At 36.0% G+C, this 26957-nt stretch overlaps 2 protein-coding genes and 1 non-coding gene across 4 annotated transcripts in view; 2 read left to right on the forward strand and 1 right to left on the reverse strand.

The window, feature by feature from the left end:
- The window catches only part of LOC117402278 (nuclear receptor coactivator 7-like), a 37387-nt gene extending 27508 nt beyond the window's left edge, over window positions 1-9879 (reverse strand). The window contains exons 1-2 of the mRNA XM_059024616.1: window positions 9458-9879; window positions 7766-7888 (exon numbers count right to left, since the gene is read on the reverse strand). Of these exons, the coding sequence (XP_058880599.1) occupies window positions 7766-7803 (38 nt within the window). The 5' untranslated portion in view covers window positions 7804-7888; window positions 9458-9879. The remainder of the gene's footprint in view (window positions 1-7765; window positions 7889-9457) is intronic.
- A 232-nt stretch (window positions 9880-10111) lies between these two features.
- On the forward strand, window positions 10112-10183 carry trnae-cuc (transfer RNA glutamic acid (anticodon CUC)). Its single transcript has one exon. It is a non-coding gene; the product is annotated as a tRNA-Glu (tRNA).
- Window positions 10184-10656: 473 nt separating this feature from the next.
- LOC117403419 (autophagy protein 5-like) overlaps window positions 10657-26957 on the forward strand; it is a 68425-nt gene continuing 52124 nt past the window's right edge. Inside the window, exons 1-5 of one of the 2 annotated variants that reach the window (XM_034921251.2) lie at window positions 10657-10846; window positions 11790-11949; window positions 12114-12241; window positions 15710-15788; window positions 21393-21555. In XM_034921251.2, coding sequence (XP_034777142.2) covers window positions 11842-11949; window positions 12114-12241; window positions 15710-15788; window positions 21393-21555 — 478 coding nt within the window. In that variant the 5' untranslated portion in view covers window positions 10657-10846; window positions 11790-11841. The remainder of the gene's footprint in view (window positions 10847-11789; window positions 11950-12113; window positions 12242-15709; window positions 15789-21392; window positions 21556-26957) is intronic. The other variant, XM_059024619.1, reaches the window with a different exon arrangement.

Genomic DNA, 26957 nt, shown 5'->3' on the forward strand with positions numbered 1-26957 from the left:
ATATTAAATGTTATATTTTTAATGTATACATAATGTATTTCTCATATAAATTTTATAGTCTAGAAAATGGGCCAATTTTGGTGTATTAAAAATGTTAAGATATCTTGATAATATATTTTTTATTATATTCTATTTAATTCAAGAATTATGTTGGGAAAATCTAAGTATTTCAGCACAGAGAATCCACCATGGATGAGATTTATTGATTGCAATTGTAGATGGTTTGATGAACTGTGATGGGCAATCAGGGCCCGATTACTTTGATGGGCGCTCAGGGCCCGAGTGAATAATAAATTTGGCCGGAGGCCTCATCCGTGGGTGTGCAAAGGCTACCTGCATAAGGCCGGCGGGAAAAACATGAACAGTTACATGCATCCCAGTGCCACAGCCAGGAAGTGGCTATGAGCCACCTCCCCCCAAAAAGACGAGGCCGCCAAACCATGAATAAAAAATAATAATGATTAACGCACCCACAGTGGCGCATGCCACCTACCAACAAATATTGAAAAATGAAAGCTGAGACATGGCCCGTACCCTGGAGCATGACTGCGCTGGGGGAGAGAGCCCAGCCTCTCCAGCCCGACCACGCACCCTGCAGAACAAATACAAACCGCTCAGCACTCGGGTAAGGAAAAAACCCTACTTGCATTTTTTTTTTTTTTTTTTTAGGGGGAAACCTCAGGGAATCCGTGGCTGAGGGCAGCCCTTCCTCCAGGCTCTAAGCGGCCGACTCCCGTTTCGGCTTCCCAACTTTTGGCTTCCCAGCACTTGACTGAGCAGCCGAAATAAAAGAAGCGACATGAGAGAACAACACACGGAGCCCTTATGCGCTTGCTGATGACGTGTTGGTTAGAGGTGGATTCTTCTGCAGAAAAGCAACCAAGTTTACAATTCTTATTATATATTAAAATATATATTTTTGTTCCGTATGGGTTGTCTTTGCAAATGCAGTACAATCCTATATAAGTTTACATTTTAGAGTGCCTTCATGTAGGAATCACAGAGCACTTTAAAATAAAAAGAAATACACAAACACATTTTATAAAACATGCATGCTGCAATAGATAAAACAAGGCCTGTAAGTGATGCACTCAGTCCTCTTATGTTTCTCCTGGGGATAGTTTCCATAGCAACTGGAAGTAACCCTGTACAGATTTCAAGGCAGTCAGTAGCAGATATCATTATTACTGGCCTCTAAGGTTCAGTTTTTGGGTTGATGGGGTAATGAGGGTTGTCAAGTCACTTTCCACATACAGCAAAGAAATCAAAAAGCATTGATTTATGCTCTAAAACCTCAAACTGCAATGATTTCTGCTGTAGCTTAAAGTGATCATTTAAAACAGGTTTTAATTATATTTTATTTGGTAGATTCTGTAAGCACATATTCTCTAGCAACAGCCAAAGATTAGTATTTCTTCGGGCAGCTACAGTAAGAGGTCCTGGAAGCAGTGGTGTAGTGCTATATTTAGAAGCAAGGGGTCGCTATTATCTATCTACCCCACCTCCTCCCTGCACTCTCGCTCAACCCTACTCCACCTGCAGTCCCTGTTTCCCCACACACTCAACAGAACCGTAGTTTATCACTAGTAGTTACGGTATTTGAAAGGGCTAAAAAGTGTACCAATTGATTACAAATTCAGACAATCAGGTATTGAGGTATTATTGTAAAGCAACTAGACTTACAGCTATGTACATTAAAGATAAATAAATAAATACTGGACATAGTTTCACAACCAGTTTCATACACTAATACACATGATTAAAATGCCGTCATTATTATAATTAATCCTATGCGTAACACTCTCCCACTCCCCCTTCTCGTATAATAAAAGGTTTGGTCCAGAATCAGCTCGTCTCACTGAGAGACTGAGGTTTTGAAACAGAAGTGCATCCGTTTGCAAAAAAAGAAGTGTAAGGCCACAGGTACCCTTTATTTGTTTGTTGCGATTGAGTTTTAGCTTATTTTATCTACATTATTTCTGATATATGGGTCTAAAAATAAGAACTGTTCCAATTATTACATCTAACTGTAAAACACGGACACCCCAGCACAGTTTTAATACAGGTTCCCTTCACATCTCTACATTATTCACACCTGTTGTTCCAGACCAAGCACTCTATATTCAAACATTTTTCATTATTTATCTCTCAAGGGTTTCTTACGGTTATTGTATTCTTTGTGTATTTGTATGGGTTATACATATGTATACCTCTATATATTAATAGGAGCAAAACAGTTCAATATTCTACACATGAAGTATGGAAACGGTGCTCTCCCTTCCCAAGAGAAGTGGGGGGTGGCGCTCCCTCGCGACCCCCCAGCACTACACCCCAGCCTGGAAGACAACGTCGCACGTTCCCATCTAGGTACTGTCTTGGATAAGGTTAAAGTCTAATGCTTCAACTTGGTTGAACTTGTAGTTGATAGGAGGACCTACAGAGAAAGTAAAGTAACCCATTTAATATTACAGTCTTTGACAGGAGCCAGCAATTTGAACCCAGGCTATACATTTTTCTCCAGCCCTACGGGGAACATCTGACATCACATACTGATGTATAAAGTAAAATGATCAAGTGCAATTAAATCAACATAAAACAATGAAAAATGTTTTGGGGATATCTCAACACAACAAACCTCCAGCAGAGTACCAAAAAAATCTAATCAATTACCTTTCTGTATGGTTAAAAAAAAGGCCCAGATAAAACACAATTTTTGGCCAAAAAAAAAAAAAACACCATACAAATGGAATAAATGTACACTGAAAAACAGAACCCTTGCTATATTTCAACCATAAAAAGAAAACACAGATAGAAAAAAACCCAATAACGATACACTGCTGCTTCTACTACACACCAGGCTTTAGAAATGAACTCACCCCTCCAAGGACACATGTATTACTGCAAGTGCTGAAAACACACTGTCACGCAACACTGAATCAATCACAACACAACTGTTGTATTCCATTATGCAGGCCTTTCAATTGCTGATAAAGCAAAAAAAAAAAAAAAAAAAAGTTCAACAAAATAATACAATGTGTATAAGAGTGACTGGGATTGTCTTTTTATGCCAATCAAAGTCTATGTAATCAGCCTTGGAAGTTTTTTCCTAGTTTCATTAACACCACATAATACTTACTTATATATATATATATATATATATATATATATATATATATATATATATATATATATATAATATTTTATTTGGGGAACAAACAACAATATAACAAGAAATTTCCCATATTTTTCAATTTTTGTCCCTCCCCTCCCCCTGAGTGGCAACCTTCCTCCCAAACCACCCCATAAAAGGACCTTGGGGACCTAGTTCAGTCAATAGTAGCTGGGTATAGATTTAATACAGATCTGATGGAATCTGCAGCCGCTTACCCCATAACACTTACTGAAGAAATTATGTCAACCAAAGAGACTGAAATCCTTACAAGCACAGCCTCCTGTTGCTCTGCATGTGACTGGTTACAGAAACTATCACAAAGCAAAGATTAAAACAAGAACAAAGCAGAATTCGTATTTTATTAACTGCTACCAATCAAGCAAACAAACCCAACAGCTTATCAACAGTCAACACCTTGGCAAGCTACAGTGGTGTACAATACAGTAGAGGCTCCTTAGAGGAGGCAAGGGAGGCAATGCCTCCCCAAAAATAGCATGATCTTCATCATTATTATTATTATTATTATTATTACCAACACCTTAAATTCACACTATGTACTTAGGCGGAGGCACGGCTCTGTTGGTTTTCCAACATACTCTAATGCAAGTTGCCAACAGTCACCTGACCCTAGAAACATTGGATGAATCACTTTTTTTTTTCTCCGGTGTACTGTCATGTAATGATCAATCAATCTTTATTTTATATAGCGCATTTCATAATGGACCACCATCACAAAGCGCTTTACATACAATTATCAGTCATTTTTACATACATTGACTGTTTTGAAACATATGGTGTTGTGACATGCACTAAACTTCTTCTCTTTGCAAGACTGTATGTGGATTGTGAGTATTGGAGACCATTTCCGCAAGTATATTAATTACAATGCATTTGTGTGTTCAGTTTATGATACTTTGTTTATGGTTTTATGTGGTTTGTTTGGGCATTACTGTCATGCTCTACCACCAGATGTCATATCTTTATTTTAAAATCTTAGGAAAACAAGTTTATTAACTGTTAAAGTTTCATAATTAGAAGGATATATATATAGAGACATTCACACACACTCTAAAAACCCAGCTCACTTACAATGTGCCTCCTCTGTGTGTCAAGTGATAGTATATTCTCTGTAAACTTGGCATAGTGAAGTCTGGAGTTTACATACATTTTGAGTCAAGTAGTTTACATGCACCAGAATCACTTATCACTCAGCACATTTCTATTTGAAAAACTGCACCTTATTACAGGTAACATTAGGCTGTGGAAACAAAGCTTCAGGGTTTCATGACTGCTGGGATTAGACTACATTACAAATAAGCCATGCATAAGGATTTGGATCATCAATAAGTCTTGGGCTTACCAGTAGTCATCTAAAAATGCAGCACCTAATATATTATGCCAATAGTTTTAATTATTAATCAAATACAGCTCAACTGTATTAAATAAATAAATCTTACTGTATAATCTTATTTGAACTGGTTCAAAAACAGGAATGTCAAACCAATGTTGATATTCCTAAAATCTTGCAGGTTGCACACTACTGGAAAAAACAGGCACAAAAAAAACAGTTAACTTTTTTTTTTTTCCTCCCAGTGCTTAATTTTCAGCTATGATGTTACACATGCATAAGACATTCTCATTGCAATTAGAAAAGTATTGTAATTTTCATAAACAATAAAATGCTTTTTGTGATTTCATGTTTTTTGGACTTCTACAACATGCTTTGATACAGTTCAGCCCCCAAGTCACACCTATGAAAACATCAGAGAATAAATGCGAAAAATGTTTGAATTCATTCACTACATGAAGGAGTTAAACTAATGATTAAAACAGGAAAAACTGCTGCCAAGATTTCACCATTGCTCTAGTTTTGACCGCTTACACAGGAACAGAAAGAAGAAAAAAAAAAGCACACCATTTCCTATTCCAATTTCTCCTGTGTTGTTTTTCTGCACTCGTTATAGATAAGAGCCTTCATAAGCCAAATAATCACAAGTCAGAACTAACTAATTCTAAGGTACTGCAAAACTAATTATATATATATATATATATATAGTCTTCAGTGAGTTATAGAAAAATAATTCCATCTAGGGTTTCTGTGATGAGGCCTATCTATTATTATTTTTTATAATACATGGATACCCTTGTGATACTAATATTAAAGAAGACGAGATTCAGCAGTACAGTTGGGTTTATATATATATATATATATATATATATATATATATATATATATATATATATATATATATAATAGTTTCATCACAATCGGATGATTAGTTCTCTAGATACAGGACATATAAAAAATGTGTGACATACAGAGGAAGGTTTTCACTGTATCCCAGTCATCCAGGATATACATGCTTGCAGGGATAATACATAACACTACAGTACAACAGTATATGGCTAATGGGTAACAGTTGGGAACTGAGTATTGAGGTGCTTTAGGCATCTTTTCAGTAAAAACAAAACATGCTCAGTCATTACAAATCATCAAAACTGCTAAGAATATTGTTACAATAGCCCCCCCCCCCACACAAGCACCACAAACAATGGTAGAAAAATTCCATTAAATGCCAGAATGTAAAAAAATTTCCACTGACGTCAATTTAGTGATCCCTGACCTTCATTCTTCCAAAGGTAATCTGCAGTTATAAACCAGACCTTTGGCCTAAATTAATACCACATGCAAACAATAGACAATGACAAAAGCAGTATTCCCCAATGCCACGGAAGTGCACACTTATGAAAAAAGAGATATTGTACAGTTAGCAACTCAATAGTACTGTATCGCTTGGTCAAAAAAAACAACACACAGTCATTAACTAGAAATCGGACCAGTGAATGTACTAAACTAGCACATTTCCAAATTGGAACTTTCTTGGAAAGAAATCCACAGCGATAATGAGAGAGAGAAAAATAAAAATAAAAAATATCAGTTTTATATCTTGGAATTTCAATTTTAATACAACAGCCACCAAGCGCACTAGTGCTAAATAATCATAATTTGGGGAAACTGGACTGAACAAAATATGTGTGCACTGCACACTGCAGTCTTGGCTTGGAGAGAGAGCAATGCAGTCAATTATTCTGAACTTGGGGGAGGACCAACACATTTAAAACGCTTACGGTAGAAGTCAAACAAGAAAATCTGAGTGCAAAACATAAATGTCTTAGATCTAACATTTTATAGGTAGCAAAAAGCAGTCAGCTTGACCCTTTTATTGTCTTTAGAGTCATCATACAGTTCTCCTTAATATTTTACGTTGATATAAAACGGAGCCTATATTAGACGTTTCTGTATCATCTGAAAATTAGATTTGAAAGCAAGCAAGTTATAAATCACATGAAATATAGTAGGTTTACTCACCAGTAAAGGCTGTTATTTGCAGTATAATTGTGGAGCCCTTCACATAGCCTGTCCAGACTGAACATTTTAAACCTCTACTGGAACAGTCTCTGGGCTTCTGGGAAGCCTTCACTTAGCTAATTGACTTGTCTTTCCTTTGCCCAACCTCCTGAACAAATCACTCTCAATTACGGGTAGGACAGAAGAGGCACAAAATTGATTGATTAATTTGTTTATATGTTGATTTATTCATTTATAAAATAAAAAGTGTTTCAAACATGGGGTTTCCATGCGGGTGAATTAACACGTGAAATGGCGATGCGCGTGTACGTTTGGGAGAATTACTCGGGTAAATCAGGTTTGTGGCCAAAAAAAATGGCCAAAGAGAGGGAAAGGGTAAATCTCATTTACTCGTGTAAATGACGAAACACACGGGAAAACCACCAGCCCTGAAGAGTAGAATGCGAACACAGCTAAATGCTGAAGAATCGCAGACAAAGCAGTGATTGGTTACTGGTGAGATACAAGTTGCAATAGCATTTGGGAGTTAAAATTCCTGTATAAGGAACGAAATGGCACAAATAAAGAACATTTGAGATTCTGTAGATTAGGATTTGAACTGAGGAAAAGTCGAAGAATATATAAATATATTCTTTAATTTGATTCTGGACTATAAGGCAGTCGGAGCGCCCTAGAACCATTTAATTGTGCCATTTTGTATTCACATCTTTAACAGGGCGCCTCACATACTGTTGTGTAGCTTGCAAGAAGGAGCCACTCAGTATCAACAGTGAACAACCATTATCATTACATTCCTGAAGTAAGGTAATATAATGTCTAGAATGGATCACGTGACTTACAATATAAGTGTGAAGTACATGTGCCTACTATAAGGTGTAATCCCCAAATCTCTTTTCATATGGTATTTTTTGTAGATGCAGTATTGATTTCACTGCTCCCTTCGTACTATGTTCATTTGTTGTGTGTAGGGCATCAGCCGTTAATTTTGGCTGCTTAAACTGTGAGAGATTATGTATTTTATAATAAGAAACACCTGCACAAGATATTATTGCGAATCACAAAAAGATACGCAGGAGCTACTTTTAAACATAAAAGAGAGAGCTGTTGACAAGATGTACTGGACAAATCCGTACTGCCGATTGGTTAATTTGCACAAATCCTCACACGTGAAGGTACATAATTAAAAGCTACCAAACGTGCAAATAATGGGATCTACACTTCACCTTGCAAAATAACTTGGTTTCCTTTCTTTCTTTTCCATGGTGAAGGCTGCCACTTCCAAGGTTATTATCCCTGTTTTAGGTTTGATGTTTCTCTTTTCACACTTAGGTCTTCATTTTCATTCCCTGTAAAAAAAAAAAAAAAAAAAAAAAAAAACTAACTGGGATCATCCGAGTTTCGTTTTACTTTTGCCTCCTCTGTTTACACAGCATGTAGTTCCTCAAAACAAGCACCACAATACTATTACACATAAACCAATTTAATACAGCTATTTTTAACTGTCCTATTTTAAAGTAAATGTCAAGATTATAAAACAACATTTGAACTGGTCCTAGATGCCTGATGAATGTATAATAAATGGTGTTATTTTTCCAGTCACGAAATAATAGCTGTCAATTTTGGACTTTTGTTTTTGTTTCAAAATGATGCCACTGACTGTTTTTCAGACCAGGAATGTTTTCATAATGATCTCCCCCTCTGTATCTAATTTAATGAATAGCAGAGCAAGTTTAAACAAGAATGAATCAGATCTGTTGTGTTTTACTTGTACTCTGCGGAGGACAGACTGGCTAATAACCGATGAATCTTGTCAATTCCAAGCAAAATGGGCCTGAATTCTGTCACAAGACTTAAGTAAAAACAGTTACTGATCAGCTGCACTGTACTGATGACGATGTTGTTGAAAGTTTTAATATGATGTAAAGAGATAACGTTCACTGCCGATTTGTTTCCCCAAAGCTTAGTTTCCATAATGTTCCACTCTTTTGTTAGTGATTCATTAATCTATCAACCATTTACCGGGTTTCATTTGGATAAGGAATTAAGAGAGGCACCTTAATTTCTCCAGTGCATCGGGTTACATAATCTATATAGGAGATGTCACAATTTTACCCAAGTTGTTGGGTACGTATACCCAAAAGCGACCCTTCATACTTGTTACATTAAATTGATGGGTTAAAAAAAACCCATTAACATGCTTTTAGTCAATCGCCAGTGAGAGAATTGATGTCGATTTTTCTGTACTGCATATTCTAGCTGTAATACTTGTATAGAAATACTTCATCTAATTATACGAATGGCCATGTACAGAAATATTGACCCACTATAACAGAACACCTGTTATATGTCACTGTAACAGAAATAAATTGGAAACAAAATATGCAATGTTAATAAGGTAACATGATTTATTATAATAATAATAATAATAATAATAATAATAATAATAATAATAATAATAATTGATGTTTTTGTCTGTAACCAATATATTTGATTGTATTTCTGTATTTGTATTATTGCGATAGCTTAGAGTCTTGCCATATATTTAAATCAGTAAAACCTTTACCGGTTGTAAGGTTACATTGAAATTTAACGCCGTTTATAAAGCTATACCATGCAGTTACAATAGCTTTCAAATCCATTGCAGGGAATATTATCCGTGTATTGTTACGTGACAACGGCGACAGCTTGTTGGCTACACACATAATTTACTCCATGTATCTTACCCTTCACAAAACTGAAAAAAAAAGAAAAAAAAAATCCATGAATTACCAAAGCATTCTCGAGGTGTGCAGCAACATAAACAAGCGGAAGGGTTTGGTTACTTTAAGCTTGGTCAATATGCTGCGTTTGCATATTAAAATGTAATTACAATTTGTAGGAGGATTTTTATAAATATATGTATATATTCAACCCACCTATGTGCATTTACTTCATTTTGAGTTACACAAGGACTTATTATCTTGTTTCCAATGCAGCGCTCAGTCCAGAAAGCAAATCCTTATCATGATGAACCAATCTCAGTCAGGGGACTGCAATGCAAGATTGAAATGGAAAAGCATCCAACAAAGAAAGGTACAGACCGGCGGAAAAGAAAACCGCAAAGTCCACACCACCTCCACATTCCTCCTCACACAGGACCGTTTAATCCATGAAGCAACATTCAAATAGTTACACTAGTATTATTATTTATTTTTTGTTCCACACAGCAGACTGTTTTTTTTACATTTTCCTCGCTTGTTCAGCAGCAGTTTCCAAAACAGACCACCTTTCCCCGACTCCTCCTCAGACATTGTGACGTTTTGTGAAGCACAGCCTGTTGTTCTGGGATTTGTTTGAAGTGTGATAGTCATTCGCGGTGTAGTCCGTCAATCAACGCTATTGCCCACAAATCTCAAGAGGATCAGGTTGAATGAAAGCAGGCTTTCTGTGTATGGTACCATTTTAAAAGTCAAAAGCAATGTCCATTGTTAACTGTGATGCATATTCCTTTTTTTGTCCAAAATATGAACGGAATTGTTCTAGTATTTAAAATTATTTTAACGATCGACTGATATCTCTGAAATATACATTCCCTGGTGGTCTAGTGGTTAGGATTCGGCGCTCTCACCGCCGCGGCCCGGGTTCGATTCCCGGTCAGGGAATACATGTTTTGTAAAACCCATATAACTAACCAGTATTTTTTATTTAACTTCTAAAGTGTTTACGCATCAATTTTAAAATATACGGTACGTAACATACTGGTATTATTATTATTTATTTCTTAGCAGACGCCCTTATCCAGGGCGACTTACAATTGTTACAAGATATCCCATTCAAACATATGTAAGAAAGGAACTTTTAGCAAAACTGCAACAAACTAGCATTTGTTTTTTCGTTTAAAAATTGTTCACTTGGTTACCGTGCTTATCCTCAAATCCAGTGACGTGTTTATGTTTTAGCCGATTCATTTGAAAAAGTAAAATAGACGGAGAAATATAACCGTGGTGAAAATGTGCGGGCGTATTTATTATTTTTTTTGTAACAAATGATTCTCCACTAGGTGTCACTACCGACTGTTTTGTGCTCGTTTGATACTCGTCTCTGTTATCTATATTTTTCCTCTGTGTTGTACGTGTGTGTGTGTCAGAGAGTGAACGAGCCAATGGTAACAGTAGGGCCTCTTAGCGCTGGCGACGTCTGGTGGGTTACTTTCACTGGAAAGGAGCAGACCCAGATGGCTTAATATTAATATTAGACTGACAGACAAAGCAATTCACACAAAGAAGTCTTTCTCCTCACTTGCAAGTTCTTCAGAGCACTGTCAGGTAATGCACTGCTTTTGTGGGGATAAGTTGCCTGTTGTGGATTCAATGTATCACGCTGTTGGTACGTTTGTGTTGCCACTCCTCTTTGAATATCAGGAAGTTATTTTTTTAAAAAATATATATTTATATACGTGAAATAAAATATAAAGACATAGTCCTTGGCAAGTCTATTTTTAAATACATACTAACCGATTTGTCACTAATTGTGAAGATAACATTTAAATGTCAAGATTTATACCGGGTCTAAAAATATGAAATATTTACAATGTACAGTATGTGTTTCCTTTTCAAATGTCTTGTAATTTTTTTTCTTCCTTTTTTCTGGCATCAAAAGCAGTACCTGTAACTTACTGGCGACTTTTAAAACTACGTAAACAAATACAAAACTAAGATCAATAATCAATATTTTTGTACTAATTGTTCAATCATATTTACACAGAGGTATGATCATCACGAAAAAAGATATTACTAAGTAACAAGCTTGCAACAGAATACTAGGTAACTAGGCTGTCACTCCTGTGTATTTCCAATGACTGTAGGAAAACCATTGTTTGCACATGAACGAGTCAGAAGTTTAACAGGTTCTAAATTGTATTTTATTTAACACAGGATAAGCATTTTCCCCCCAGACGCTGTAAATAATTGAAGTCTTGATGCAATTACAATAATACGATCTTAACACCCAGGGTGAAATGTAAGCAATATTACACACCAAGGTGGGAAGATTTGAACTGAGACAGCCCGCGCCTCAGTGAGGTACAAAGTGCAGCTAAGTGCCGTGCACCCTCTAAAAAGTAGGTTGTTTCTGGTTCGATTGTGCTTATGAAATGGCATAAAATAATGTGTTATTGTGATAAGGCTAAAAAGATCTGGTGCCGTGCAAGTGTACGGAGGCAAATGTTCTCCATCACTTGTTGAAAACCCGTCTCTTTTCTGTTTTCAGGTAGTTGAATAGAAACAGTTATTTATGTGCCACTCTAGTACATCCTGGAAGAATGGCAGATGACAAGGATGTGCTGCGAGATGTTTGGTTTGGGCGAATACCAACCAGCTTCACTTTGTATCAGGATGAGATCACAGAGAGGGAGGCCGACCCCTATTACGTAAGTATCCCTAAAGACTTATACCAAGTTTCATGAACCACAGAACTCCCCCCCAGCTGTGGCAGAGGAATGTTACCTGCTTGTAGGGTATCAGAGTATGAGATGCTTTGTAAAGAAACTTCTATTTCAGACATACAATAGCTAAAGACTATTTATTTTTCCAGTTGTTGCTGCCAAGAGTAAGCTATTTGACGCTGGTTACTGACAAAGTGAAAAAACACTTTCAGAAGGTTATGAAACAGGAAGATATGGGCGAGATGTGGCTTGAATATGAAGGGACTTCATTGAAATGGTAAGTTAATGTTTAAAAAATCCCTTCATTTTTTGGTACAATCTAGGAGGAATTGCACCAGTCTTGTAATATATAGTCCACCAGGCATTTTTTAAAAGACAATTATATTATTAATATATAATATTAGTTTATAAAACATATTTTTGAGGCCTCCCATGACTGTTGTTGAGTTAAAAAGGGTTGCAGGTTCTGAGATGTTGCTTGATTTACAGGGCTAGCATGAAACTGTTTTGGGGTATACTGGTGCTGTGCTAGTAATCACAATTCACTCTGCATCTACTAGGTATCCACAGCTTGTGTGGAGTTTTAATGTGTCACTTTGACCCACGCAAATAACTACATGTCCCTGTAACAGTGGTCTGGTGCGAGATGGGGAAATAACTTTGGTTACTTTTTACATACACTGCTGTGCAAACATCTTAGACATATTGCATTTGTCTACTCTGATGCATTATGAGTAGGGGTCTACTTAAATTGTGGTAAATCTACGTATTTTTCGCGGGTAGGTTATGGAATAAAATTAGGATTTCGCTGACCTATTTAAACATTAAATAAACCTAAATAGACAATATTTCAGAGCACTATAAAGCCTAAAATAGTGGTACTTGCTTCCTTACTGAAACAGTGCTGTCATTTGTTAAAGGCAAGCATGCAACATCCCCCAGCAGTTGCTGCTGACATTCTCTGTCTGGTGTGGACTTGCCCATACATTGAGACTGCACGTCTGCATCCACTGAATTGGTTGGAAGTGTAAGGCAAAGCTTTGCCAAGTTATACAGATGTGGAAATCGATTAGAAACAGCCCCAAAACTCAGTTACCCAAGGACATCTGGCATTCTTTAATAAAGGCAATATATGCAGCATGTTCGTTGTCATTTTATTTGTCCCATCCAATAATTTATTTTTTTAGTACCGAGTCAAAACAAAGAAAACGTACCTATTCGGGTCTAAAATTCTAATTGTGTTTAAAAAGTAAGCAGCAGGTTGTTTGAAGCGAGGTGGCTGTGCTGATCGTACCTGCAGTTCTGATTTAACTTGAATACAACCGACAGGAATGCTTTTTGTCTGCGCTGACTTTCCAGTTTGTTTTCTGAAAGCTGTTTATTTTACTTTTTTGTTCAGCCGCCTCTGTAGTAGTCTTTTGTTTAAAGTGTGATACTGAAGTTAAATAGCGATCAATCATATTTTCTCCAAAGACACATTACAAGATGTGCAAAACAATTACCTCCATCTATACATACAGTTTCTTTGGGAAATATCTTGACACAATCATCAGCCGAAATATACTTTGCTTTTTTTGCTTTGTCGTCCATTTCTGGTATTTTACCTCCAATGCTGAAAACTAGATTTTAGAACCTAAATCAAAAGAATGCAGAACTGACTTTGTCCCGCCACTTACTGTATAGTACAGGTCACAGAAAAGCCAGTACAGACGCTCTGATTAAAACATTGTTGTCATTTGAACAGTAAACAAGAATGTTAACCGCTTTGGAGTATTTTTTTGTCTAAGGGCGTGCTTTTGTTTTTGTTTTTTCTGACTAAGAGTGCAGCAATGCACACAGGGCGGGGAAGAAATAAAAAAAAAAGGAAAAAAAGCCTATGTACACATGGAAGATATGTAGTTTGCGTCACTTGCGTTGTGCAGTAGTTCATTTAAACAAGGTTTATTTTTTTCTCTCTGTATTTGTCCGATATGCATTGGCCCCTAAAAAAGGTACATTTTACTGTGACCCCTCAATTTCCAGATTTCTGCGAAATCGCGATTTAGGTAGACCCCTAATTATGAGCATCAACAATTTACTCAGAGCCTCCACTAGTGTGTTCTACTATTATAACAACCTTAACTTGCATAAAGAAGGAAAAACATTGAGTGAAATAGCTTGCATCACTCGATTTTCAAGGTGTGGTATCCAAAGCATAATCAACAAGTACAGAGAAACATCATCTGTAATTGACAAACCCAGGACTGGAAGACCCAAAAAGCTGTCTAAACAAGGATGAGCAATACTTGAACATAATATCCTAAAGGGATAGAAGATGACAAGCGTTGAATTGACAACAGAACTGGCAGAAGGCACATGTGTCGTTGTCCATCCATCAACAGTCCAAAGCACCTTTGACCATTGTTCCATTTTCCAATTTCTGTGTTCTTGTGCATATTTTAGCCTTTTAGTCTTGTTCCCCTTTCTTAACATAGGTATTCTTTCTGCAACACATCCTTCAAGTTCTGATTTCAAGAGTGACCTTTGTACTGTTCATTTGATGGACAATGACACCTGTGCCTTCTGCCAGTTCTGTTGTAAATTCAAGGCTTGTTTTGAGTAAATTGTTGATGCTCATAATGCATCAGAGTAGAAAAATGCAACATGTCTAAGACTTTTACACAGCAGTATATATACAATTATTTGTATATATACAAATAGGGTCAATTACAATTGTAGTTGTGCAATTCATAATTAATTGCAATTGCAAAGTCATTCTAATTGTGATTGCAATTGTAAGTGGAGTTGAACCTTGGCACACTTACACCTAATATACCATATAATTTATCGATTACAGTTCAGTAACTAATTTTCTTGTCATTTGATCATTATTCGTGTATTTTCAACCACTTTTGGTGACCTCATTTGTTTGGAAAAAAAAAAAGTTATAGTGTGTTTCTGTATTTGTACCTGTGATTATTGCTTAGTTGTTTAGAATAGAGTAAACATTTTAGTGTGTGTAGTTGTTTGTGTTACTTTTCAGTGTAATTGTAATTACTGCAGCAAAGTTGTAGCTGTAATTGTAATTGAACAAAATAGCATTGTAATTACAATTCTGCTGTAAATTATTTATAATCATAATTGACCCCCGGTCCGGTAACAGGACCTGCTTGGTTCACAGAGTGATGTACAGTATACCTGCATCATTCGATAATTAATGAATTTGATTACTGTCATTCACTGTTACATTGTGCATGTAATATGCATTACTGCGCAAGCACCCTTTACTAATTCACTGCCTTCGATATTTCAATTTTTTAAAAATGCATTTCAGTCAAATAGCAAGTTAATAAGAGCGCAGCAATCAATGAAAGCCTCAATGACAGAGGAAATGTGTGCGGTTGAGCTGAAAATACCCTGGGCAAATGTAAACAAACTGTAAAGCCAACAAGTGTAGTCCTGGAATAATACGTTGGTATAAAACAGAACGTGATTTTGTGCCGCTTTAGAAGATGGTTGTAAAACTGACTGCATATGCCCAGCTCATGGTTGGATATTACCATGTACAAACTGGCCTAACAGCATTATACGGGCACACTGCAGCATTGCCCAGCTGGTGGTGCTAAAGAGTATTTCTCACATTGCTTTATGATTTGAACTGGATGTTGGGCTTTTAGATTAACTTTGCTTGGTAATTTGAGTTTGTTTTATTCAGAAAGAACATTCTTTTATTGTGTGTCAAATTCATATATAATTTATTTTTCAGGCATTACCCAATTGGTTTACTATTTGATCTCCATGCCTCCAATACAGCCCTGCCATGGAACATCACTGTGCATTTTCAGGTAACACTGTGTTCTTCTCATCCTTTCTTCTCTTTTAGTAATTCTCACATACAGGAACCTCCTTTATTTTTAAATAATGAAAGATAGTTTACCTCTGTATTCTGAACGTGTTTGTTTACAAAAGAATGGTGAAGAAAGCTTCAGGTTTTTTTCAGATGTTAATCGTATAAAAAACATATACCATATTCCTTCAAATTTAAGATGCCCTCAATTTGAGGAAAAAAATAAAGATGCACTTAGAAAGAGACAACCTAAATGATGCATATACAAGCCATTTTATACAAAGGAATACTCACTTTTTTGCAGTGAAATGCTACAAACTTGTCTATTACGTATATTGGTAAATTAACATGCCTGCTTTTAACAACAACAAATCTCTCCTAGCCATCATCTTCTGAGTTGGAGGAGCCCTCTTTATTACTTGACATCTCCCAGACAATGACTCCCGCGTCTTTGAAAATGGCTACCTGTATGTCATGGATGATTCAAGATCAGGCAGTAATGTTTTTGTTCGTCTTTTCTCAGGCAGTCAGTCCTGTTTGTGTACTCGGGCAGTCACGTCTTTTGTTGGCGATTTTGAATACATGAATAACTATACTCGAATTTAAGACGCAGGCCATTTTTGAGAAGAGAAAATTTAAAAAGTGTGACAAATTCGAGAGCGATACAGCGTGTGTGTGTGTGTATATATACAGTGTGTATATATATATATATAATATATTCATCACTATCACCATTACCATCACTGGATGAAGGCCTCACCCAGATTCTTCCACAAAAGCCTGTCTGCTGCGTCTCTCATCCATGTTGCTCCGGCGTGTTTCCTAATTTCTTGCTCTTATTGTATTACTTGTATTGTAACACTTGAAATGTATTTGCTTACGATTGTAAGTCACCCTGGATAAGGGTGTCTGCTAAGAAATAAATAATAATAATAATAATAATAATAATAATAATAATAATAATAATAATAATAATAATAATAATTTCATCTTGCCATCTTCCTGGAGGTCTTCTTCTTGGTCGCTTTATATCCCTTGGGTAATCCAGTATAGTACCTGCTTGGTCCAGCGATTGGTATGTTCTTCTTGCTACATGTCCGGCCCACTGCCATTTCAGTTGTTTCGCTCTTATAATAACATTGCATACTTTTGGTTTGTGCTCTTATCCATGCCTTCCTTTTCTTGTCTCTTCTTGTTATTCCCAGCATGCATCTTTCCATACTCCGTTGAGTCGTTTGTAATTTTTTAGTCATTTTTGCATTGCGGGTCCAGGTTTCGCATCCATAAGTTAGTACTGGCAGCACGCATTGGTCGAATACTTTCCTCTTGAGGCATAAGGGTAGTTTCCCGTTCAGAACCATGTTTAAATCTTCCAAAGGCACTCCAGTCCATTTTTGCTCTTCTGTTGATTTCGCACATTTGGTTCTCCGTTGCCGAAACTAATTGTCCTAAGTATACGTAGTTATTGACTTCTTCAAGCTTGATCCCATTGACTTCAATTGCCTGTGGAGTGGTATATTTATTGAACATGACTTGAGTCTTTTCAGGTTAATTTTCAAACCCGCTTTGATGCTAGCCTCGTGTATTGTATTCTTGTTTGTAATTCTTCTGGGCATGTTATAAATATGAGGATGTCGTCAGGAAATCGTAGATGATTAAAGTAGACTCCATTGATCTTTAGCCCCTTATTTTCTCAATCCAGTGTTTTGAAAATGTACTCTGTGTTCCAGCAATGTTTTTTGCTGTTTATACAATTACTTCCGTTACTTTCTCATAGATTTTGTTTACCTCGATTGCTTCATCTTTTTGTAGATCTTGAAGAGCACTGAATCTATTCTTCAGTTCCAGTTGAAACACCAGGCTTTGCTTCTGGAGCATTTCTCCATTGATTGTGTTGGATTTCGTCATCTGTGTTGGATTTCGAGTTTTGCTCTCTCCTGTGCTGTGCTTAGGTGTATTTTGTGTCTTACAAGTCTGTGGTCACTTCCTGTGTTAAAATTGTTTAGTACTGAGACATCTTGTACAGTGTGTTTCTTGTTGGTGAGTATGTAGTCAATTTCATTCTTCACTCAGTTGGGTCCTCTCCATGTGCATTTCCTGCTGGGTTTCTTCTGGAAGAAGGTGTTCATGATGAATAAGTTCTTGTTCTCTGCAAATTCGACTGTCACCCCTGTCGATCCTGACGCCATGTCCAAATTTGCAGACCGAATTCTCGTCCTCTTGCTGGGCACACATTTTGGCGTTTAAGTCACCGATGATGAACTTTTATAGTGACTCTTCCCATTTTCATGTAGTTCTTGTACTTCTTCATAAAAATCTTTGACTTCTTCATCCGAATAGCTTGTTGTTGGTGCATATACTTGGATGACCTGAAGTTCATACTTCCTTGAAACTTTCACTATCATTCTTGCGAACCTCACTGACACGCTGTTAATCTCTACTACGTTATTCATGATTCTCTTGTGGACAATGAACCCAACGCCTCCTGTTCGTTTGTCTGTAGTGCCTCGGTAGAAGAGAAGATATCCACTCTTGAGTTCTAGTAGTCCTTCGTCTTTTCGCTGTACTTCACTTAGTCCTATGATGTCCCACTTGATTCTTCCAAGTTCTTCTTCCAACTCTTGAAGTCTTGCTTCACCTAAAAGAGATCTGCAGTTGTACGTGGCCAGGGTCAGTGTTCTGTGGCAACCTAAAATCGTAACCCGGTGATTTTTAGCACCATCTGCCTTTATGCCTAACCGGCCGCTGCCTTGGTTGGCGGCGATCCAGCCTCCGGGGAATGAGGGCCATGTTTTTGTCTGTGCTTCCCAATCACAAAGCTGTCGGCTAAGCCCTTTTTATCGAGGTGCCATTAACTTTAACAAGCAGATTGAAATTGACCATTATACGTAATTCGTTGAGGAAAAGCAGCTGTGGATTTTTGTGGGTGTGCATACATGCGGGAACTCGTGACATCTAGTGGTCAACCCATTACACTGCAGCCCGGGAACAATCTCTTATCATTCTCATACTAACATACTGATTCTGCACCACAGTAATCATATCGGTCCTCTTGAGAATCAACCGCTTATAAGAATCAAAACATCTGGGACAGATGTGATTCTTATAAATGGAGTGCACTGTATATATATATATATATTTTTTTTATTCTGGAATTAAAGTGGGCTGTCATTTTTTATTTTGCTCCTCCACATTTGAGGCACTACCGATAGTGATGAAAATTAAGAGTGATCTTTTTGCCAGTTCTGTATTCTCTATCCATTACAACCACCAGATAAACAATACCATATAAGGTATTCTAACTTAAAGACTTGAAAATCCCTTTAAAAGTAACTTACCGGTAAACAGTTACCATTGCTTTAAGTTATGTTTTAATAAAACTAACCCATTACTTGAAAAATTAAACATGAATGAAAAAACAAAACTGGACCAAAAGATGTCACAGGTTTGAAAACAGCTAAAAGAAAGATCTGCTGTATAAAAACTATGCTCTGAAATATTTTAACTTACAGTAATATGACTGTAAATATGCATATGTTCAATATTGAGTGGAATCCTTCACACACAGCCTCAATAATATATTTAAAATCAACAGCACAGTATTTGAGCTTAGCATGGAATTTAAGGGTGAGACTTGGTCCTGATTCTGTGACAGTCTGACTTGATCAAGCTAATTGCTGTTCTTTAGCAGTGCCACTAGATGGTGCATTATGTTTGCCTAAAATGATTGCACACTTAAAACCGAGCAAACATAACTTGCACCAATCTCACTTTATTGCCACCCACACACATTTTATGAATCATTCAATGTTTTATTTTTGGCATGTGGGCTGTAACCCCTCTTATCATTGTTTTAAAGCAGGTGATTTTTACATGATAAATATATTTACATTGGAATTCAACAGACTTTTGTTTTTATGGCTTTGACTGTATGCAAGCTGTGCATGTACACCTGTTTTAGTGTTGTGCCCGTCCCATATTTCTTCATTTTACATTTACATTTTAAAATTTTACAAACCATATACATTGTAAAAGTGTATGTAGTATTTAGGTGGACTTTTAACTTAAACCATCTTTTAGCACTGCAGACCAGTATACAGGTTTAGGAAAGATTAGTATAGGAAGGATACATCCACTGCAACTTGTATCTAAGAAACACATATGTACTGTGTATTTATATATATATATTTATGTATTTATGTATTTATTTCAGTACAAGAAACTGATACTATTTTCTGTAGTCATTCAGTGAGTTACTTTGAGAACGTGCACGTTGTTTATTGATCATATTGTAACATATGTCCTCCAACATCTGTATTGCTATTAATAAGAGAACAGAGAATAAAACAATATATTCGTGAAACCTCATGTCTGTCAAAATGTATCAGTCAGTTTCACAAAATACATGTACTGATTAGTGTTATAAATTGGGCTAAGATCAGTACAACTGTGGATTTAGCATTTCATTCCTACAGTATGTTAAACCCTACTATTACCAAATTCCATTGCATTTGCATATACATGTAAGTTTATATGTGGGAACAGATGGAAGGAACACAGTGATTGGTAGTTGGTTGTATTAATCTATTTGTATATAAAATATAGTATATGTAGGGCTTGAACTTTTCGGTTTTTATTTTCCAAATCTCTACCTCCTTTTAAATGTTAATTAGTCGTTGTTAAGCTGTCTCTGAATCCTAATAAAGAGGAAACTACTAATTAAAGACTGAGTTTAAGGTATATATTTTTTTAAATGATGGACTTCCTATCAATGTACACTCCGTATTGGGTATTTTATCCTGAAAAGAAATTCTTTTAAACGAGTGAAAAAAAGAAAAGTACAATGATAAACTAGGCGACTGCAAGAGTGAAATGCAATTAGGATCACCGATGAGCAATTAACGTAATTGTCATGTCTGTTTGAAATAAAAATTAAGCGAAACAGAATCAAGCTCAGTCAAGATATGAAGGTAAAAACAAGTGACATTGTTTTGTAATTAACAGCTTTTTCTGAGTTTAATTAGGAAACCGAATCGACTCAAAATAAATAAGTTTAAAGGGATATCATGTGATCAAAAATAAAACCTGACAACTTCAAGCCCTAATTTATATGGTACGATACAAGCTGATATCCACTCCACAAATGTCTGCAAAGGTTTCCTGTGCAGTGTGTTTGCATTTTGTTGTCCCTTTTTGAATTTTTCCTATCCTCATTTGACCATAGTAAAAATCTTTCAGGATTTCTTTTTCGGTCATTTTGTTTGCAGTTTTTTTAGGTTGGTGACAACTGCCACAAACTTCAGATGGCTGCATTACATTAATATCAGAGTCTGCTACAGTATATATTATAGGAGTATATGGGTAACTCTATTAATGACTTGTTTTACATACACAAAACACTTTTAAAGCCTTTCCTCTTAAAAAAAAAAAGAAAGAAAGAAAGTAAATCAGCTGGGAGAACATCCTTATCTTTGTTATATCCACCCTTCTTACTATTCTTTGTTGTTCCTTCTGACTTCCAAAATCCTAAGAGTGTTCAAGTTAATAATATGAGAGTTTAGGGTTCAAGTTAATTTACTGTCTTAAATCTACTGTGTTGCAGAACTTCCCTGAGAAAGACCTCTTGCACTGCACTTCTAATTATGTAATAGAAGCCCACTTCATGTCTTGCATTAAAGAAGCGGATGTCTTAAAGCACAAAGGACAAGTCATCAATGAGATGCAAAAGAAGGATCACAAGCAGCTGTGGATGGGCTTGCAGAACGGTGAGATTCTAGTGTAACTCGTTATTATTTCGGAACTCTCTGTCAAGTATATTAACTCAAATTAACTAAAAATGGAACTAGACCCTTGTTAATAAATTGCTCCAACAGTATAGCAGCATAAACAACTCCTAATAGTAAACCTACAGACTCAGGCGAGACTTTATTCATGCTGTGGTAAGTGTGATCAGTTGAGAGCAGATTCAGCAAGGGCCTGGCTGCTCAAATTATATAGTCTGTAGTTGGTTTAGGTATGTACCTAAACCAAAGAGAGTTCTAAAACTCAGGACTGGGTGCAGAGTTTAGAGAACTCTGTGTGTACAATTACATGATATGAGCTCAAATATATATATTTTCTGATCAGTCATTGTCTGTGATGTTTAAGGTTCCGGGTGATGGCCTCTTTTAACAATAGTCATAGGGTGCGCCTTACCTTGTGATCTTCCTTCATGTGCATTTGAACATCTAAATGATAACCCTGAAATTACAGTGACGAAGGGACCTTGCATCCTCTGGTGATCAATGAATCATCTTTGTTTGGGAGAACAGTAATCTCTTTGTATCCTTGTGACTTCTTAAAACAGCAGTGAAACTGCTCGGGTCACAATGAATGCACTTCTTGTACAAAACAGTGCTTCATACAGATAGGCCGTGTAAGGATTTTAGGTTAATACCTGTATGGTCCTTTCTATTTGGGTTCAGTGAGTTATTGCAGGTTTAAAGAAACTGACATGGTGTTTTTTTTTTTTTTTTTTTACTCTTGAAAGCAATGAAGCTTCCTTTACCAGTAATAGCTGGTTTCCTTTTGATGTCAGCTGTGTTTGTTATCGTTAGGTTTTTCTGGGGTGTGTGTCACAAATAAAATATATGCTTGTATGTGCTTTTTTAAAGAGTTGTTGGTATCGCTTGGACTATTTGCTGCACTTACACAACATATATATTATAAACACCCTTTCTCACACTTAGATAAGGTGCTTTTTAAAAATAACAATAATAATAATAATCATGTCATGGCCAAATGTATTGGTGTTTATTTGCAAACATCTCCTTTTTCATCAATTTACATAACTTGAAAGAACTGGCAGGCACACTTATTAATTTTATTTATTTATTTATTTTACCACATTAACAGCTAATTACAGTGAAGCACTGCAGCAGGTTGAGGCAAAACAAAAGACAAGACTGCATGGGACTGAGGTTTATTTTCAGTAGAGCATATAGACAGCAAATGTGTAAATTACATGCTGTCAAAGTGGGAAATCAACCTGCTGTATGTTGTTGTGTAACACAACCACAACGTAATTAATCATTATAACCTTATACATTTGTATTTAACAGATTTTTTTTTTAATTGAAGTTGAAATAACCAAACACATAGCAATAGCAGGATCCACTGTATGATAGCTGAAAGTGAACCGAACATGTGGTGACGGTCTGTTAATTCTCAACTTTTTGTTGCTTGGGGCCACTTCACTTGTTACCATCTTCTCTTGAGAAATTTATTTGAGAATTTCTAAAAAGTTAATATAAGCCTTTGCCCAAAACATGGAGTAAAGTTCATCCATATCTTAAATCTCAAAAATAAAATAGTCAAAGTAAACTTAAACGTACATATTAATATTTAATTAGTTGCACTTTATATTCCAATACTGGTAAATGGTCGATTACAAATTTGTCCTTAACTGTTTAAGGCCATATTTTGTTGGGTCACAAGAGAGAACATGTGTGAGAAAGAAAAACAAAAACACTTAACCACAGTTTGTTCTGGAAACTTTCAAATACTAAATTTGTTAACAGCAGTAGCTGCAAAGGAGAAACAAGAACATCTTCTGAAACCAAGATTGGTCTGTTTTAGAATGTGCTACCATCTTTCAGTGTTTTTTTTTTTATATAGGTTTCTTGTAAAGCCATCTCAGTCTTTGACGCCTTGTTAACCATCTTGAATGACCACAAAGAGAAAAAAGAAAGTAGCATTTGTGTTAACTGCCAGTTACTGCATCTGCTTCTGTGAAACGCATCTCAATAGTGATCATGCAAACTTGCCTGTTCGGTTTGAGTTAACAGGAACACAACATAAATGACACATCATTTTATAGTAATAATAAAAAATAATAATAATAATTTTGAACACTAAAAACTAGTTAACTGTATTTTTATACTGTTTCTAAATAATCAATCATACTTTTATAACGCATGTTTTTAACCATATCCATAAAATGTAGTGTTCGAATGTGGTGATCGAAGCGTGTGATGTTTGGTGTTACATGGTTGTACATGGTTCTTTCCCTTACCCACCACAGCAAAAATGAACAACTGTCATTAAGCTTAGTTCTTTACAGAAAGACTATCCTCATAAGATATCAATGAAATAGTTCTTATAGTTCTTGGTGTCTTATATTGGAAAAAAAAAAAAAAAAAAAAAAAGTATTAGATATATGTATTAGTGTACGTATTATGTGCAATACAGAAGGGCCATTCTCCTATTTTATTAACAGTATATATATATGTGTATATATATGTGTGTGTGTGTGTGTATATATATATATATATATATACACATACATAGTGCATTGCAAAAGTATTCGGACCCCTGACCAATTCTCTCATATCAATTATTGATTGAAACTCAAAATCAATTATTGTAAGGTGACATTGGTTTTATGTTAGGAAATATTTAAGAAAAATAAAAAACTGAAATATCTTGCTTGCATAAGTATTCAACCCCCACACATTAATATTTGGTAGAGCTACCTTTCGCTGCAATAACAGCTTTAAGTCTTTTGGGGTAAGTATGTACCAGCTTTGCACACAGTGTCGGAGTGATTTTTGGCCCATTCTTCTTGGCAGATTTGCTCCAGGTTGTTCAGGTTGGTTGGACGACCCTTGTGGACCGCAATTTTCAAATAGTGCCACAGATTCTCAATGGGATTGAGATCAGGACTTTGACTGGGCCACTGCAGGACATTCACCTTTTTGTTCTTGAGCCACTCCAATGTTGCTTTGGCCTTGTGCTTGGGATCATTGTCCTGCTGAAAAGTGAATTTCCTCCCAAGCTTCAGTTTTTTAGCGGACTGAAGCAGGTTCTCTTGCAGTATTTCCCTGTATTTTGCTCCATCCATTCTTCCTTCAATTTTAACAAGATGCCCAGTCCCTGCTGATGAGAAGCATCCCCACAGCATGATGCTGTCGCCACCATACTTCACTGTAGGGATGGTGTGTCTTGAGGCATGGGCAGTGTTAGGTTTGCGCCACACATAGCGCTTTGAGTTTTGGCCAAAAAGCTCTTTCTTGGTCTCATCTGACCACAAAACCTTTTCCCACATCGCAGCTGGGTCACTCTCATGCTTTCTGGCAAACTCCAGACGTGCTTTCAGATGGTACTTTTTGAGTAACGGCTTCTTTCTTGCCACCCTCCCATACAGGCCAGTGTTATGCAGAGCTCTTGATATGGTTGACTGGTGCACCATTACTCCACTCCCAGCCACTGAACTCTGTAGCTCCTTCAAAGTGATTGTTGGTCTCTCTGTGGCTTCTCTCACAAGTCTCCTTCTTGTCTGAGCACTGAGTTTTGAGGGACGGCCTTTTCTTGGCAGTGCCTGGGTGGTGTGATGCAGCTTCCACTTCCTGATTATTGATCCAACTGTGCTCACTGGGATAGCCAAACACTTGGCTATTATTTTGTACCCTTTCCCTAATCTATGCATTTGTATTACTTTATCTCTAACTTCTGTAGAATGCCCTTTGGTCTTCATTTTCCTTCAGATTCACAGCCTGACCAATGATCCTTCAACAGTGGGGTTTTTATCCCGAAAATGTGACAGCAACTTTAATGGTTCACAGGTGGAGGCCAATGGTAAGGTAATTGTGTCCTCGTTAGGGCAATTTCTTTCATCGGTGTAAACTGGGAGCTGCCACAGCACAGGTTGAATACTTATGCAAGCAGGATATTTTAGTTTTTTATTTGTCTTAAAAATATTTCCCAACATAAAACCAATGTCACCTTACAATAATTGATTTTGAGTTTCAGTGTTTTAAAATAAAATATCAAACAGAACTAGATTTCAATGTACCATTTGTAATTCAGTAATATGAGAGAATTGGTCAGGGGTCTGAATACTTTTGCAAGGCACTGTGTATATATATATATATATATATATATATATATATATATATATATATATATATATATATATATATATATATATATATAATATATATATATATATATATATATATATATATATATATATATATATATATATAAAAATAAAATAGATGGCTTGTGTAATCCTACGTTGTAGGAGCTGCATAAGGCTAACAGTAATTATTATTATTATTATTATTATTATTATTATTATTATTATTATTATTATTATTATTATTATTTGCAATAGTTAATGTGTAAACCCAAACCCTTGTGAAAAAGACTACAGCCTTATTGTGTATGCTGTTCTGTAAACTACAATGCATCACTATTAAATACATATCAACAAATATTAGTATCCATTCCAAACTACCACAGGAATGTATACGAATGTCACCAAAATGTATGGTGCATACCTAGTGTGTGAAACCCCTGGCTGTTTTATTATTATTCTCTAATTCCCCAAACCTTCTGTTATCCTGTCCACTGTGTAAGCCTAGTAATATATCATCATGGGTAATGAAACCAGAGGACCTGAAGATTGATTATTTATTTATTTATTTATTTATTTATTTATTTATTTGTTTGTTTGTTTTGTTTTTTGGCTGTAAAAAGAGTAGATAAATGAATTTGCCGTAGAGAAAATGGGGAATTTCAAATAACAGGTCCATCTTGTCATCTGAATGTCACTAAAACATTTCACATGTACAACAACAGTAAATAACTTGTGTTTGGTAAATATCATATTTTTTTTTATAACTGATCTCACCCTAATATGATTCTTTTTGTTCATGTTTGATGTTAAATTGTAAAATAAAAATGTAGAAAAAAAGTAAAAAGCTTTGAACCCTGTTATCTGAATACATTGACTTTAAACTCTTAATCATCCTGACTCTTGCATTGAAACACTCTTGAGCCTGATAAGCTGTACTTATCTAAAGAAAAGTCTTTAAAGATGCAGTCCTATTTCAAAATATATATGCATAATTTGCCCTGTGCCTTCAATTCTTAGATTGGATGAAAATTAAACTAAGACCATGTACAATCCCTGATAAATAATGTGGTAAAACAGAATTTGCGTATAGCTGTATACATGTGAACAGCCTGACAGAATGGAGGTGTTGCCCTTACAGCTATGACATCAAAACAGTTTGCTTTGGATATCTGGGCGTTGCAGCTTTCTGTCAACATATGACACAGTTCAAAGATATAATCTTAACAAAGATATAATCTTAACAAATAATAATTTTGTACACATTTT

This window comes from Acipenser ruthenus, chromosome 5 (assembly GCF_902713425.1).
Source record: "Acipenser ruthenus chromosome 5, fAciRut3.2 maternal haplotype, whole genome shotgun sequence".
In the NCBI taxonomy this organism is placed as follows: domain Eukaryota; kingdom Metazoa; phylum Chordata; class Actinopteri; order Acipenseriformes; family Acipenseridae; genus Acipenser; species Acipenser ruthenus.